This window comes from Solea solea, chromosome 15, assembly GCF_958295425.1.
Source record: "Solea solea chromosome 15, fSolSol10.1, whole genome shotgun sequence".
Classification (NCBI taxonomy): Eukaryota; Metazoa; Chordata; class Actinopteri; order Pleuronectiformes; family Soleidae; genus Solea; species Solea solea.
In genome coordinates, this window is record NC_081148.1 from 16,899,133 (window position 1) to 16,916,832 (window position 17,700).

Sequence of the window (17,700 nt, forward strand, 5' to 3'; positions counted from 1 at the left end):
GATGTGATTTGGAGTCAAAATGATATAAGTATAAGGCTTAAGTGATGACATTTTGACTTTCAGGCCTCTTCAAGACCAGAAACATTGTGATGCTGGCACTCATTTATAATGTAGGTCACTCCTACTTAACACGTGTGCTATCATTTCCAAAAATTAGTCTCCACCTGTTCGGAGGGGGCACTCAATCAAGGGTTATTTTGACATATAGAAAGAGAACATACCAGTGTTGCTCAGTCTTGGTCTTCAGGACTCCCTGCCCAGCATGTTTCCCTGCTCCAACACACATGATTCAAAAAGTCTGCTCATCGGCAAGCTGCAGAAGCAAGATAACGACCCATTTATTTGAATCAGGTGTGTTGGAGCAGGGAAACATGTAAAACATGGAGGCGCAGTGGGTACCCAGGACCAGGATTAAGGAACACTGGAACATACCAATACCAAAAAACGATTTCTAATAGATGTACAAACAAGGTTTTAGCACATTTTATATACATGTAACTTTGAACTGTACGACTATGAATCAAAGGAGGGAAAAATGCTCATTATAAGAAGGTTATAGTCAATGATGAGTCTATGTGGTGACAGAAAACGATGAATCCAAAACCTATCTCCTCCAAGTGACCTCCTCTTGAGAGGAGGAATATTTTTTCACTCCCAATAAACCTGCGAGAGGAAATCAGATGATTTAATTCAGTTCACATTTTTGTATCAAACTGTGCTTCGGTGTTCTGCAGTTCATGTCGTTAAATGCCTTTTTACCAAAGTATGACTTACCACAAGGGCAAGTAATGAGATCATTCCTTAGATTGGTATTATTATTCCTTTTATCTGTTCTGCACCTTTTTATTAGTATTATATTATACATTTTACACAGTTATTCATTTTGTGGTGGCTTTATGTTTTTTTAGAAGGTTACTACTCCTACATTTACTCAGACCAGGGTTGACTCATGATGGCGTTGGCGTTCTGAACATGTACCACAGTTTCCACCTCTATTTAACACAAAGGACAACAGTGACAAAGGCATGGCGGAAACCTAGGCTGGTAAATGAATTGGACTGCTGAGGAGACAGATTTTATGCCCTTTGAATATTTCAAAGCTAAACCAGCTAAACTGGAACCCGCCTACGAACATACGCTTACTAAGAAGCTGAAACATAGTGAGTGATAAGTGCAGGCTGCGTGACAGTTATACTGATGTTGTCACGACGCCTCACGCAGTCCCTTCACATGTGCAAGGGCTGGAAATGCTTTGCTGGGCACCCAGTGCCTCGCTGGGGGCTGATTGGCTTGGCCCATTACTGCATTTGGAAGATTAAACTGTGCTGCAGTACAGAGCAGTGGCCAGGACCATGGGATGTGGGACAGAAGCCCAGGAAGGACAAAAGCTGGGCATCGTAAACACGATATGACCTTCACAACGGGACAACGAGGCTTGGAGCTCAGAATAGAGAAACTCAATTCTCACCCTTGTTCCCCGAGACATTGACAGACATCCATGTGTGTGTCTGTGTCCATTCTGGGGCTTTGCTGACGCATCATTTTAAATGCAATGAGCTTGAGTCATCTCTTCACAGCTGCCAAGTTTGCTGCGGCACTGACATCAAGTGCTCTTGCAGTGGCAGATGTACATTTGGAAACAGAAGATGAATGTCTTGTGTGTGTGCAGCAGACAGCGGTAGCATTAGAGGTGATAGTCATCAGTGAAGTTAATCTATGACACGATGAGAACACGTGGCAAGGTCAAAAGCAGCTCTTCTGGGAAGAGTGAGTCGCCTCAGTGGGCGTGATGGATGCCCTCGTATGGCTCATTCATTAGATTATGCAGCGAGCCACTTAAATTAGCCAATACTGTCGGTGTCTGTTCATTTTATCACACACCTCATATTAACACGAGGACAGACGGTGTCGTCAGTGCTGCATGGCAATTAACAATCTCCGGTTCGAGCTCGTGTTATTCTTGTCTCTCTGAGTTCGTCTGAGGTGCTTTCTGTATTTTAGTCGACAGTATACAGTACAGATAAACACTCCCTGAGGCTCATTATTACCTCTGGAAACACCATTAGGGAGATCCTTCATTTTTAACTTGTTGGAAGGCAGAAAGCTGCCGATGATGCATGGCACATTTTATGCAGTTGTTATTAAACAGAGCAGTTTAGTGTTTTCTGTTTTCTCCTCTCACTTCCCCGATTGGAAAGTCGTGGTGTTGCAGTTGCAGAAGTCTAAACTGATTTATTCTCGGGCCTTACTGGTAATACTTCACATGTGGACTCAGCCAAGACACATTAATGTTTCATTCATACATTAGCAGGTTCCCGACAGCAGCTTGTGGACCGGTGAAGGAGGAGGAGGATGCTACATTTTTTACATTACTATTCTACTAATAATGTTTTGTTAGGATCTATGGAGCAGTGTGTGTGTGTGTGTGTGTGTGTGTGTGTGTGTGTGACAGGCATGGGATACTTTTAATTTTCCACTTTGCTTGTTATAGTTTGATACTAGAAAGTTTGACAGTACAATACACTCCTTCTCTACAGGTTCTCAGCACAAGGACAGGTACCGGTCCTGGACACAGTTTGCATTAGCAGATAAAGGAAGCAAGGATAATACTTAAATATTATTATTTATAATAATAAATCCTCCGGTGGTGGATAAAGCGCCAGATAATGGATGGATGGATTTATTTATGCTATGCATGTGGGTAGGATAGAGAGACATTGCATCAGTATAATGGAGGGGGGGGAGCAGATTCTCCCTCCAGCCCAACTCCATAGCAACACAATTCCATGCAGAGGAAGGATGGGGTGGACTGTTAAGATGTCCCGCCCCTGTAGTCTGATTTTCTTTTCCTTATGGATAAGGGGAACCTGCAGTGGCCTAGGAAATTGTCCCGGGTGTACCCCGTCTTGACTGGCTCCGTCTCCACCACAACCCTCATGGAGGGAGTGTTTAATTTGTGGGGTCAGCTGCTAGTTAGGGGAGTAGCTGTGTGTGCGTCTGCCTGTCTGTCTGTCTGCCTGTCTGTCTGTCTGTCTGCTGTGGTGCTGTGTAAAGTTGTGTGTCAACCTGAGGAGGTGGAGACAGCACAATTGGTATCAATACTGTTGAAAATGACAATCAAATTAAACATTTTTGGTGCTTTTTTGACAACCTTAGTGCCACTTTGAAACACACACACACACGACTGTGAAGTTATGTCAGAATTGTATAAATGAGACAATAGCTGTTATTCACCTACAGTATTTATGGGTAAGTTCAGTAAACTTGAGGGAACAAAATAACTTTGGAAAGTGAGATTAGATTTGAAGTATTGAGGGAGTGTGTGTGGGACAGAAAGCAACTCTCCAACACCTTGATTCAGTTTACACGTTACTAAAGAAATAAGGAGGTTGTCAGGTTTTGACATGAGTAATAGAAGGTGTGGAAAAAAGAGAAAAGTGTTTTTATATGGGCCTGTTTTGCTCACAGGCTGACACACACACACACACACACACACACTCACACGCACACACAGAGACATGGCACTGTGAGGTGAATAGGAGGTCTTGGATTAGATATCAGTGCTGTCCTCTTTTGTCCTTTGTGTGGCTGCCACCTGTCACACTCGATCACCATATTTATAACTCAGATGTCCGAATGATTACATCCAGGTTCAATTACATTGTGAAAATAGCTATTTATAAGTGGCAAAATAATGGCAAAGCGTGTTTGACCCATGTCACTCAAGACTCCTCTGTTGCACATAAGCTTTTAGCGCAGATTTAACATGTTAAGATGAAGATAATGGGAAATTGTCCATGTAGAAAGCTAAGCTACTTGTTTCACACTGCTCACAGCATCATAGCTGCTGGTTTAAGCATGTAGTTTCTTGGCAGGTGTAATAGAATACAATAATTCACATGATACAACAATTCATAATGTGTGGTGGCAGAAAAATGCAGGAACAGTGCTGTAATCAAATGTTGGTGTGCTGCCAATCTGTGGTTACAAGTTTTGATTGTTTTAAGCCATTGTTGTAAGCTGCAGGAAGTATGCTGTGCCCGATACACAATATGCATTTATATAACATTTTTCTACTCATGCATATAAACTGTATACACACGCTGTGACAGCACAGCACAATGTGGTCCATTGTGTTTCTCTTCTAAGGACGAGAAAGTCATGAGCTGGAAGAGCTGAGTTTTAATTTATTCAAAAATGTGCTGGAGTCATAACTCACTGCTGTGATAGCTAAAGTTGAAAATGAAAAAAAAGTTTCAGTGTGAGTGTGAGTCTGCGTAACCTTTGAACGTGTCCTTCTGCAGGAGAAGACCGCGCAAGGGAGAACGTGGTCGGCACCACAGATGCTCAGGCGGCCGGTGGCTCTTCGGGGGCAGAGGCCGGCACCAACAGACGGAGGCTCCACTGCTGCATCAGGGTAACGACTGTGCAGGTGCAGAAGGCCCTGTGGGGGGTCGTCATGGTGATGTGTGTGTGCTCCTCCTGGGCAGGCGCCACCCAACTGGCCAAGCTGACCTTTAAGCAGTTTGATGCGCCCTTCACCCTCACCTGGTTCGCCACCACCTGGAATTGCCTCTTCTTTCCTCTCTACTACATCGGTCACCTGTGCAAAAGTCCAGAGAGGCAGACGCCCAGACAGAGATTCAGGTGAGATTAAGGTCACTGTCACCCTGCCTCCAGCTGGAGTTACGATGAAGAAGGTGAACTATAGAATTTTAACTGGGCTCAAAATAAATCAAATCAAATAATGTTGTATTACATTGATTTACCGCTTGAATATCAAAGGTTTAATTTGTTTATGTTTAATCAGCCAAACGTGATGATGATGTGAAGTGAAGTAGGAGGAAAAACATCAACAGCAAATATCACGTCAGCTCCAGCTCAAGAGCAATTTTTAGAGTTTAGCTCTTTATTGCAATTTCACATCTTTACAAGTGAAAGCACTGTTCCAAACAGCAGCCTCTGTAAATGTAATGCAGGATTCACGGGGCTTATTTTGATGGAAAGTTGTTTTTCTCGGATGGTGTCAAATAGTCTCGCTGTGTAACCCCCAGCTCAGATGCATGCGCACATACCGCCGAAATTGGAAACTGATGAAAAGCCAAAGGGAATGTGCGAATGCAGAGGCTTTATGATAACCTCCACTTACAAAGAGACAGGCCAAGAAAAGGAAAAAAGTCCAGTTGGTAAGAATTAGTGACCTCTGATGGTGAGACTGTGTGATTCTAACAAACAGAGGAGTCCTCTGCTTACTCACCCTCTTTACCAAGCATGTCAGGGAACTACGGGGAACTTTGCATACCAGAAATGAGATGGATCATCTTCATTTGTGTATTAAGCATCAGCTTCAAAAAGCAAAAGCACTTACTCTTACTTAAGACTCTTACATAAAAGGCTTATTCTAAGGCTAATAAAAAAGCATGGCAGTATTTTCCTTAAGTTACATTTAAAACACATTTCTAATCAGCATTATGTTCATATTCCTTTTGCATTTACTGGTTTGTTGAACACAGTCACTCCCCGGTAATGAAGCAGCAAACACAAAGAAAGTGTATACAGGTACTTTCCCAGTTTAATTATTAGTCTATTATTTATGGCCTTACAGAAAACTGGGTTTTTGTTTCTGTCAGTTGGTGGTGAACTGAGGACTCTATATTTCTTCTGTGATGTCATTATTCTTTTGGGGTTTTTGTTTTTTTTTGTTGAGGGCTTATGCGAGAATCTGGGTCTCCTGCAGCTCCGCTGGGGCTGATGAGCTCCGACTATCAAACACTGTGTTTCCTTTGTGTTCATTCAAAGTGCACTTGCTGGTGAATCTCAGACAATGCCAAGAACCAAAGACAATCAGGGAACATTTGTAATAGCTGTCCTATCTTTTAATATAAAGCAGTGGCCAATGTGCAAGAAATGAATCTGACACCATTAATGTCTTGCTTCTCTCGTAGTCAATGTAAGTGGAGAGGATTTTAACTCTTAGAGGCAGATGCTCCTTTTCTTTTTGCACCTGCTCATTATCTTCCCTTGTGCGCTGAGTTGAGATTTACCTGACAGATTGTAGAAGGAGGGAAGTGAAGCAGAAATTAGGTTGGTGTTTTGTTTGTAAGGAGTCGGTGCTTGTCTTTGTTGTAGTTTGAGAAGTTCTGAGTTATTCATTGTTACACTCAGTGGCCACCAAAACAAAGACGAGAGCGTGACTCATTCATTCTCTGCAGAGGATGCCCTTACTCCACTATATGTTGACACAGCAAATAGTTGATGACTGAGATAGAAAATCAAATCCTCATATTTATGACCTTTAAAATTGTAACTGCTGACTTCACGAGCTGCTCGACGCATTCAAATCTGCTTTCAAACCACCTCGGTCAGCTGCTGTCGAGCTGTAAATCATGTGCCACAGTCAGGTCGGAACAAACCACGTATTCATTATTGTGTATGAAGTGTCTGTGATGAAATGTGTGATGCACTTTAACGTCATCGTCACTAAATATGTGGGAGAGGGAGAGGTTATTAGTGCTGAGTCAACTCTGTGGAGCCGATGCATACAGTAACTGCTCCTCAGTTGCCAGAAACACACCACTCCTCAGTTATTGATGTGTCGTCACTTTTACAGCCTCGAGTGCTTTTAGAGTAAACTGCATGTGTACAATGAACCCGTGAGCTACGTGTTTACAGAGGCAGCCATATCTCGAACCTTTTCAAAATAAGACCAAACGCCTGGTCTATAGCTTTAGATTTATCAGCCACGATTTAATATTGTGTTCATCCATGACAAATATTTGAGAACTGACAGCCTTTTTTGCATATTTAAAGACGGGGTCCAAGAAAGGAATAATAGTTAGAGGACGTAGTAGTGGAGCAGAAGTAAAATTGGCTAGAGATATAAATAACAAAATAAAAAAGTACACATACATGTATTTTGTACCTAAGTATAGTAACAAAGTATTTGTACTATTTTGTACAACACTGCAACCTAACATAAGTCAAGAATCGTACCATGTATTTCCTTGTATAGTGTATTTATCTGTACTAGTTGTAAAAGCTATTATTATGATTTTACAATGTCCTTACATGGTAGCTGCTGAGATATTGACTTTGTTTACTTTCACTATATTGAAATAGACAAATCAGCTGCCCAGGTAGTAGTTTCATTAACAAGGCACTTTACTGGAGTGAAGTTGATTCCTCATGCACTGTGATGCAAATGTAAATGTTTTAGCGGTAATTACTTTTAAATATAGCCTCTGGCTTCTCTACTCCTATTTGTTCAGATTGAGTTCCCCCACTATCATAGTACTGTATTAAAATAGTTATACCTCATCCTATAATACGTTAACTCTTGCTCTATGTCTCTGCACAGGGAGTGCTGTAGGTTTTTCGGGGACGACGGACTGACCCCCAAGGTTTTTTTCACCAAGGTTGCTCCTTTCGGCCTCCTGTGGATCCTCACCAACTACCTGTACCTGCAGGCTCTCAGGAAGATCAACACGACAGACGTGTCAGCGCTGTTCTGTTGTAACAAGGCCTTCGTCTTCCTGCTCTCCTGGATTGTACTCAGAGATCGCTTCATGGGAGTCAGGGTGAGTATGTGTGTGTGTTTGTACACTCCGGGGCTACACACCTGTAGCATCTTTCATCTGTAACGAACAAAACAAACAACTCTCTTAGGAAGTCATGTGCAAAAAAAAAAAAACTTGTACTGCCTCTGAAAGTTTTGTTGTTTGGAAGCAGCTGAATTGAGTGATATTATCTTTTAATAGGATATTTGACTCACTTCCCTTATCTTCTACACCACAGTCTCAGATGGTGGTAGAGCTTAACCTGACACGGACTAAGTCTTCTGAGGCTCATTTTAATATCTACATATATTTGAACATTCTAAAACGACTCGTATCAAATAGGGATTTTTCATTTAGACGAAAGTCAACATAATTTGGTTTTCCACATTAACTAATAAGTGTCTGAGAGTCAATTTCGTCCCTGTTTTGTAAACTATCCCATGATCCCTCATGTTTATCCTGACTCCCATATAATGGTCCTTTCATATACTATCCTCTTGATAATCATCATAAAGAAACTGCCCTGGGAGGTGAATTGACTTGATTCTTCCTTCACATCCTCGCGGATCTTAACGTAAATACTATGTGGCAGTGGAATGTGTGCGCGCCTCACACATAGCACTGTCACGTTAAGTACATGTAACCTGGGAGACAGCCCCACCAATGATCACTGTGTCTTTCAAACATGCCTCCTGGTGTATGTATATGTGTTTGTGTGTTTTTTGAGGGTTAAGACTTGGTTTTAGGGTTAGGGTTAGAATTGGGTTTAGGTTAGAGTTAGGGTTAGGCGTTTAGTTGTGATGGTTAAGGTTAGTGTAAGGGGCTAGGGAATGCATTGTGTCTATGAGGGTCCTCACTACGAAGTCGGCTGTGAGGACAAATTCAGATACAAACTTCTCTCCTTGAGGACATTTTCACCTTGTGAGGACATTTTGGCTGGTCCTTACCACTGACAGACAGAGACAGACTTACTTAGCGCTAATTCTGTCGGTCATTGTGCGCCAAGCAGGAGAGCTTACAATGACGGATTAAACCACCAGAAATCGTGGGGGTTAGTACAGAGTTAATAGTCCAATTAGTCAGGGAAATTACATAGACGCAGCTTACAGTTGCAGGGAAACATCTGTAAGACATGCTGCCAAAGTTTCCTGGCTCATCCCTGCAGCCAGAAAACAGAGAGTGACTGCCAGGCACTTGGCTTTATTCTCTGGCGCGCTGTGGTTTTATTTGAGGGACTTTTATTCCATCACTCTCATCGGCAACACCAACCATTCATATTCCCCATTTAGTGGTCTTACTTTCCACTGCCACCAAAATCCAGTGGGTTTCAGTCTATTTCGTATCAAGCACAATAAAAATAACCCCTTTTAATGGTCGCTATGTTGATGCCTGCAACTCGGCACTCCCTTCTAGAGGAAGTATTTTGTATAAGGGACGTAAAATGGGAGTATAAAGTATTATAAGGGAGTATAAACTACACTTACACTTGTTTCTCAGAGGCTGACATACATTGAAAAAAGAAAATGGTTGACAAACTCAAAGTCATGACTTCAGTTGGTAACACCTGAGTTCATTCAAGCTACTGTTTCCATGTTCTATGAGGACAACCTCCTCATTGTACTTTAAATGAACTCAATTCATCGGGGTGTTCCCGTCTGTTGAAGTCATTTGTTTTTTTTAGCCATTTTCCTTTCTCAGCATGTCTGCAGCCCCCCTGCACTCCACAGAACAGGTGTGCAAAGGAATGTTTCTTGCCTTGACACACTCACAACCACTCCATCCTTCCCTCGTGTAATCCCAAACTCCCCACCCCCATTATCTGTGATGAAAGGCCTTCGTAAGAGACAAATACTCTGATAATCCTGCCTCTCTCTCTCTCTCTCTCTCTCTCTCTCTCGCTCTTGCACCATCACATACTCTCCCTCTCTCTCCCTCTCTCTCCCTCTCTCTCCCTCTCTCTCTCTCACTCTCACTCTCTGGCTTGGTGGTGGGGATTGCAGTGTTTGGATGTCTGCAGCAATGCAGGGGATCTTGAATGGGTTTGTCATGAAAGTGGAGGAGGAGAGCGAGAGAGAGAGAGTAATGAGGGTTGTGTCACGAGTATATTGTGTATAAAGCGAGTGTGTCATGGTGGCTGCTTTACAATGTACACGTTTGAAGGTCATACAATAAATAAGCCAGCTGTGTACAGATGTATCCGTTGCAAAGGGAGTTGGGTGCTTAATCCGCACGCACACGCAGATGTAAAAACACGATAATCACCTAATCTGCCGGATGTGCAGGTGTCATGATCTCATGATTTACCCTCTGCCCCTCCACACCACATGAAACGGCATCAGTAGCACGTGCAGGTTCGCTGACCCTGTAAGCACTACAGTAGAAATGAGAGGCATGGCTGTGACTGACAGGCAACCTGCAGTGCAGAAAGAGACATTTTGCCAAAGGATCCCAAGGGCTTTGCCCAAGCGAAAGCAAACGGCTCATTTATCTTCCTGACACCTCCTTAATGCGGAGTTCATCCACTCAGCTGGACTTGCACCTTGTACCTATCTCTGGTCCTCAACGGCTGCGACCACATGTGTGCACAACACATCAACATAAAGGCAACTCAATGTAACTGAAAGACTTCTCACTCTGTTCCGTTGAGGTTGACTGATTGCTGGAGGAAAACAGATGGTTTTTCATGCCATTGTGAAGCTGTGTGATAATCACACTGGCCCGCGCCGGGTGTCAGAGGAGTCCGGGGGGTAATTTGGTTTGTAAACATGATGACAAGTGTAACGGAAATCAATGTGAGACAATCAGGCCGACACTGTAATAACTGTCCTGTGTCGGCTTGGCTGCAAATGTACTGTAGCTAAAAACAGATTTTCATTTATGCGCGTCTGCGTGTGAGATAACATAAATACCAAATGAACATATTGAACTGACAATGAAATAAAACCCCACTAATTATACTTTTTACAAGCTTGTCCTGTGAGGCTTTGTGATTACTGCAGTGCATAACAAATTGGGGGCCATGTGGGCCTGCTGAGTCCCAACACAGCAGTAACGTCTCGTGTGTCTTTATCAGCACACTGTGAGCAGCATGTCGTCCATCCGTCACTCTCTGATGTTGCCTCCTTCTCTCTTTCCCCCACAGATAGTAGCTGCTATCTTGGCCATAGCAGGTATCGTAATGATGACCTATGCTGATGGATTCCACAGCCACTCAGTCATTGGTATCACTTTGGTTGTGGCCTCTGCTTCAATGTCGGCACTCTACAAGGTATAAAAAAAACTACTTAAAAAGTATTTATATATTATTATTATTATTATATATTATATTATATGCTTATGTAAATGGATGGTAGAAACCAGGAGGTAATGACGTGAAAGAGTCAGCTGACAGGAGTATGTGATATGTGTGTGTGTGTGTGCTCGCTGGCCTCAGACTGTCATGTCCCTGGTCAAGGAGGTTACAGGATAAACAGTGATATTTTGACAGGGGCTCTGGTCTCCTCTGCCCTGCTGTCTGTGCTGCCTAATGTGATAAACAAGACAGCCGCAGCCTTGTGCCAGACTCACGGCAGGTACTTGGCAGGTGCAGCCTCTGCAGCACCTACTCCGGTCCTTGGGGAGTGGTGCATTCTTGTGCATTCATCACTCGTCCTTTATCCCCAGGTGCTCTTCAAGATGGTCCTGGGCAGTGCCAAATTTGGAGAGGCTGCGCTCTTTCTGAGCATCGTCGGAAGCGCCAACTTTGTTTTCATCAGCATCGTGCCGATCATCCTGTATTTTACACACGTGGAGTACGTCGGCTCACCCGAGAACATCCCCTGGGCGTATTTGTGTGGGGTTGCAGGCCTGCTTTTGGGTACGGGACGATGGCTTACAGAGCCATATAATGCATACACCTGAAACTCTATGCATTATATCAGAAATTAATATCTATAAGCCATGAATAGTATTCTGTAAATCTTGTATCGATACTGCTGCTGCTCTGATTCTACTCGTTCTCACAGCTTTCAACATCCTGGTGAACTTTGGCATTGCGATAACATACCCAACATTAATCTCCCTTGGCATCGTCTTAAGTGTTCCTGTAAATGCCAGTAAGTCTCTTTCTTTCCTCTTTCTATGCATTCAGTCACCATTTAGTTACTTCACTTTAAATCTACTGTGTACTTAAAGCTGCACTGTGTAACGTTTGAAAATGAATGAACGTCTGTCATTTTAAATTGTTAATACACTGTTTTAGCAGCTGGGTAGCAGTGTTTTGGTGATTTCTTCATCTCATCATGTCATTTTATGTCTCAATGTCTGATTGTCTTTGCCGTTAATTACAATACTTTCACATCCCTACATATGCACATCATACTAATGCATCCTCCTATTTTTTTTCCCAGTGGTGGACTTCTACACGTGTGAAATAGATTTCAACACAGTGCGCATCATCGCCGTGTTCATCATTTGCCTGGGATTCCTCATGCTGCTGTTACCCGAGGACTGGGACCAGTGCATCATCCAGCTCAGCATGAAGCTGCGCAAACGAGACGAGCCAACAGAGGGCAGCGGAGAGGCGGGTACCACCGCGGGGCTGAACTGGAGAGGGAGAGCCAGGACGTCCACATTAGCACATTGACGACTTGTGTAATGTGAAAATGTGAAATGCAAACACACACATACAGGGAGGAAGGTGCATTAAGATGCAGTTCCGGGACATTTGACCTGCCTTGTGTCCTGCCCTCTCTCTCCCACAGCTCCCTGGGTGGAAAAAAAAAAGATTTTGGACTGCTTTGTGTTCAGCCAAGACAGGGGAGTTAAGAAATTTCACATCTTTACTTTGGCGTCCATTCCACTCACAAGCTATCCGAGTTGGGGCATGGACTCATAAACTCTATAATCCCTAATGCCCCCCTCGAAAACTAAAAGAAAAGAAAAAACAACAGCAAGATTAACTGTTGACTTCTGTATTTTTTTTTTTTCATACCTCAAAATCATTCCATTGCTTCAACTACATCCTTGCACTTGGGAAAACTTGCCTATTGGCTAAAGGAGGGTTCAACACCTTGTGGACTTGCTTACTTTCACATATACACATTGACATGTGTGTAAGATCCAAAGAAGAAGAATGCCTGAAAAAGAGGAGGCCAACAGTGGCTTCCTTCAGGTGACAACCTATAATAAAATACCTGCCTTCCTTGCACTGTACATAGCTGGATTTCACACCTTTGGTGATGTGGAGCTGTGGACCAGACAAGCGGTTCTGGTGTGAAGGGACTTGTCGGGACAATCTGTGAGGATCAATCTGAGGAATCTGAGGAAGCTTTCACACACACTGTGATTTTGACCATACTGACTGACCGTCAAAGGTTATGTGTTTTCCCGGGGACTAAACTCCAGTTCCGTTGACACTGACACCTGTCGCTCAGGCCCACAGATTTAAAGACCAGTAACTCCGATGCATAGGTTTTTAATGCATGAGATGGTTGTTTGTTAAAAAAAAAAAAAATAACAACAATATTAAGTGCTGTCAGTCCATCCATGAATCCTCTCAATTTCTGTTGCATTGGCAGCAACACTACTAACATTTTATTATCCAGGCAATGCAGGTAAAAAATGTGTATTAATGTACTGTCATTCAAATCATATAAAACTGTCATAATTAATGCTTCAGGTGTCCAAATCTGTGGATGGACTCGAGGCACTAACAGCTTTGGAACACTTGGAAATAGCCCTTTAAATTTGGCCATCTTACAAAGCTACCACTGAGCCTCTCTTTTGAATTCCTGTCTCATTTAACGTTCTAGAATTACACGCACACATGCAGCAGATAAACTGTTTTATTTCTGGGGAGGAAAAAACATGATGGAAACTTTCTCACTGTGGCTCGAAGGAGAAGTGTGTTGGCACGAGGGGAAAAGGCTCATATCTGTCCAGCTCTTTTTTTTTGTTCTGCTCTTTATCAAAATCTTACAGCACTCGTTTCCATTTATCGCGTTTCATGAGGCAACAGGGACGGACAAACGTGGAAGAAACTCTGCCTTGTCGTGAATGTATGAACATCTCGAGAAACACACCTGCTCGCCGAGGGCTCTTTGTTCTGTAGTGTCACGCCACGACTGTTGCAGAGAACCTCTACCTTTTCTTGCTCTCATACAAAAACTGTGTTCTTGCTACATCCTTGCAGACTTTTCTTTTTTAAATATTTTTTTACATTAAGTTGCTGACTGACCTTGAGAAACGACATCTACAAAAAAAGGACAAGCACGAGCAGATCCAGCTTCACAGCCTTTTCTTTGAGCACCGTCTCCCATTGTCATTCTCGATGACAATAAATAATAATATCGTATTCCTCTGGAATTTTTGCGAGAAATAAATGTAAACCTTTGTAAGGAATGAAGATTTTTTTTTTACACCGAGATGCAACATATGATTATCACACTCGAGGAAGAGATATTTAGAGTGAATAAATGATGGGGTTTATTTGATCTACGGCTGGAAGTGTTATCACATGTACTAGATATAAAAGATTTCATTTTCAAGAGTGTCCCTTCTCTGGTTTTGTTACCACCTCACACTCTTTGTTACAGATCAATGCAAAATGCAAACAGAAAAGCTGAATATTGATTTCAGCCAAATAGACAATGATTAGTTGATCACATGATCGATATAACATCAAGCTGCAGATATTAACAATATTGACTGGTATTTCTTTGTCGTGTGTGTAAACTGAATATTGTGAAATGTTGGTCAAATTAGACATTTGAACGTGCTATGTCACATTTATCGTGAATTTAAGAAGAAGAAGAATTAGCAGCAAGTTAAGAAAACAGTCTTTCTTACTTCTTACTTACATACTCTACCACTCACGGATGATGGCTGCTTTACACATATGAATCTTTGCTGGTTTTATTCATAATGCTAACTTGAGCTCCAGGGTACATATTGTGTTGCGGGGCCAAAATGTCACTTAATTTCATTCAATAAGGAAAACAACTGTTAAGTCTGATGTGACATGTACTGTTTCTGGAACAGCATCTGCAGATAATTAACCAACATCATGCTCTACTCTCACTGTTATTTGGCCGTAGAAGAAAGTGGCCTGGCGCTCTCTGGTAAGAGCGGAGAAAGGCAGTCTGTTGCCCTCTTGTGGCAGAGACGGGACCTGCAGGCAGTCCGTCCTCCTGTCACGACCAGCTTCTGACCAGGTTTGATACACTTTGCATATATGCTCCTGTACTGTATAAATGGAGGGGGAATACTTGGAGAAATCAGAGTTTGAACTCTCAGAGTTGGAAGATGGACCTGAATGGGTGGTGTTTTGGGTGCAGGGCTCGCTGCCCTTGCCATTGTCTCCCTCAGCCCTGACCTCCCCCTCCCTGCCCACCACACTCCCCAAGCGTGCTTGGATTTTTTGCCTTAGTGCCTCCAGGGCGCTCTGGAAACGTTTGCTGAGCAGAGCATACAGAAGAGGATTAATGTCCGAGTTCAGCAACACCATCCAGTACGAGAAAGTCACGGCACAAGGTGGGATGAGTCTGGATTGGCCTAAAATTGCAGTTTCTGTGGCCTGAACCAGGGCCACACCTATGTAAGGTGTCCAGCAGAGGAAGAAGGCTGAGATGACCAGGAAGAGACGCACCACTCCATGGTGGTTCTGGTGCTGCTGGGAGTTCTGTGGAGGTGTTTGGGAGGTGCTTTGAGCAAGGAAGGAGACTAAACGTCTGGACATGGAGTTATTCTGCTCTGGAGCAGTAGTTTGGAGAGAGGGGCTGATAATGTTTACATCTTCTCTCCTGACCTCAGACACAAACTGTCCACTGATGTGACAGATCAGTGTCGTGGGGCTGTGGAGTCCCTCACAGTTTTGGTGAGCTGAAACACCAGGAGCAGGATCCCTGCTTCGCTGGACAGAGTCCTCCAGTGTGTGAATCCTCCTGGCGTGGCTACGCGCCACCTTGACTATGTTCAGGTAGCAGAAGAGGATGACCACCGCAGGTATGAGGTAGGAGAGGGAGGCCATTACAGCAGTGTAGCTGGGACTACTGGCCCAGTTGACTGCACAGTTGCACATGGGGACCACATAAGTGATGGAGCTCCAGCCCAGTAGAGGAGGGCAACTTGTGGCCAGAGCCTGCAGCCAGATCCACAGGACCACAGCGCAGGTTCTCCACAGGGTGCAGCGGGAGCTGTAGCGAAGGCAGTCCATGATGGAGTGGTAGCGGTCAAGGGCAATAGCAGCTACCGTCAGGACAGAAGCTGTGCAATACACAGAGGAGGTGTAACCCACGTACAAACAAAGGTCCTGTGAGACAGGAGAAAGACAAAAACATCAAGTGAATAAAAAAGAAAAATAGGTGTAATTTGCACGCATTTTGCTTATTTGTCAAACACTGATGCTGTGATGTTAATCTCACATACATGATAGTCCACCCATCCGTGGTTCGTGACGGACAGAGCAACAAACGGCATGACTCCAACGCCCACCAGGAAGTCACTGATAGCGAGGTTCATGATCAGCACTGATGTCACAGAGTGGAGCGTCTTGGTTGCAGCCACAATAATGATAACAAGGAGATTACCTGAATGCAAACACACAGCGACACACAGTGAGTTCACACTGGCTGCATTCACAGGAAGACAGACAATAACCATCATACAGCACTGAGCCCATGACTCCCATTAGTGACCTGCATAAATCAGACTAGATGCACAAGGTCTGTTTATCCAAAACACAATGTGGATAGTTAGGGATTTATTTAATTGAGGTCTGGAAATGTCATGTTACTGTAATCACAAAATACAATAGAAGGTAGAGGGATGTTGCTTTCAGTCCAATACAGATGGGCTGAAACCAGGTTCACAAAAGGTTTTGTCAGCCAAGAGCATGGTGTTGAGTCAGAGTTCCAGGTCCGTATAGTAAGGGGGCTTTAAAGGCATCATCTGTGGAGATTGTGTGGAGCATTAAGAGTAAGGACAAGAATGAATCCTAATTAAATCTCCTGGGATTGGATGAGCATGTGAGACATTATGAGTAATTACATCAAATGGTGAGGCTTGGCAGATAAGTATTATAACTACTACTGTTTTATTTTGCAAAGATGTTAGAGAAATCTGTGGCTGTTCAAATGTAAACATGACCACTGGTGTTATTTTTGTCCGATGATTATGTGGTTTATCTTTTAAGTTAAAAAAATGTTTAACATTATACAAAATGATGTGACTCCACTCTAAAAGACATGTCATGATGTGCTGCAGTACATGGAAATATTTTTTTTTTTCCATTTTACATAAAGGAATTATCTCTTATATTCATCTTAACATGTTTGTGGCAAGGACCCACATTTGAGAATGACTTATTTTCCTCTAATAATAATAACAACAACAACAACAACAACAACAACAACAATGATAATAATAATAAATACATATTAAATTAGACTAAATATAACAATCACATCTTTGCCAATGTACAAGTATTTTGCAGCAAAAATAGACTTTAAAATCTAACCGTTTTCAATGTGTTTCAGCAGTTATACACTTTTGTATTGCAATTTTCTTAAGTAATGTATAAGTAATTAGTTATACATTACTTTTTGTATAATTGTGTACGTTTCTTTGGAGCAATCAACCAAACAAAAATAGATTGCGTTGCCCTCAGCAACCAGGACAGATTGTTGACGTTGCCTTGACTGACCCACAGAAAAGTAGGAATTCTGATTATTTATGCAGATTTTTTTCAGAAAGTGTATAAAATAAGTCAACAGATGATTCGGTATACCTGTCACAGCTCCCACACACATCAGCACGATAAGGATCTCCAGGACCAGCTGTGTCCGGCCGGACACCGCGGACCCTGCTCCCGCCGTCCAGCTCGCGTTAGCCGCCGCTGTCGTCAGCAAAGGCGGCCCGGGCTCCGACCAGGAGCTGGCCGGGTGCTCCATATGTCCCACTGCTGCGCGCTGTCCTCACATGATGAAGAGCCACGTACCTGCGTGTCTTCGCGGAAAAATAAATGAGTGCCATCAAGTGAGTTCCACCTGCTCCCCAGCTGGTCACCAGGTGAACAGACTCCTTCCCAACAGAGGAGGATGCTACAAGATGAACCCTTGACATTAACTCTTTCAATACCTCTGCAATTAAATATTCTACAACAGTA

At 43.1% G+C, this 17,700-nt stretch overlaps 2 protein-coding genes across 3 annotated transcripts in view; one reads left to right on the forward strand and one right to left on the reverse strand.

Annotated features, from left to right (window-relative positions):
* Nucleotides 1–13,576, forward strand: part of slc35f3b (solute carrier family 35 member F3b) — a 47,429-nt gene extending 33,853 nt beyond the window's left edge. For both annotated transcript variants that reach the window (XM_058651703.1, XM_058651704.1), the window contains 6 exons: nucleotides 4,305–4,647; nucleotides 7,358–7,577; nucleotides 10,699–10,824; nucleotides 11,220–11,412; nucleotides 11,561–11,650; nucleotides 11,945–13,576. In XM_058651703.1, the coding sequence (XP_058507686.1) occupies nucleotides 4,305–4,647; nucleotides 7,358–7,577; nucleotides 10,699–10,824; nucleotides 11,220–11,412; nucleotides 11,561–11,650; nucleotides 11,945–12,180 (1,208 nt within the window). In that variant the 3' untranslated portion in view covers nucleotides 12,181–13,576. The remainder of the gene's footprint in view (nucleotides 1–4,304; nucleotides 4,648–7,357; nucleotides 7,578–10,698; nucleotides 10,825–11,219; nucleotides 11,413–11,560; nucleotides 11,651–11,944) is intronic.
* A 103-nt stretch (nucleotides 13,577–13,679) lies between these two features.
* Nucleotides 13,680–17,612, reverse strand: LOC131474004 (5-hydroxytryptamine receptor 1D). The gene is made up of 3 exons (XM_058651702.1): nucleotides 17,323–17,612; nucleotides 15,963–16,123; nucleotides 13,680–15,846 (listed from the first exon to the last, which is right to left on the reverse strand). The coding sequence occupies exons 1-3, from the start codon at nucleotides 17,483–17,485 to the stop codon at nucleotides 14,590–14,592; spliced, it is 1,581 nt and encodes a 526-aa protein (XP_058507685.1). The 5' UTR covers nucleotides 17,486–17,612; the 3' UTR covers nucleotides 13,680–14,589.
* Nucleotides 17,613–17,700: the final 88 nt, after the last annotated feature.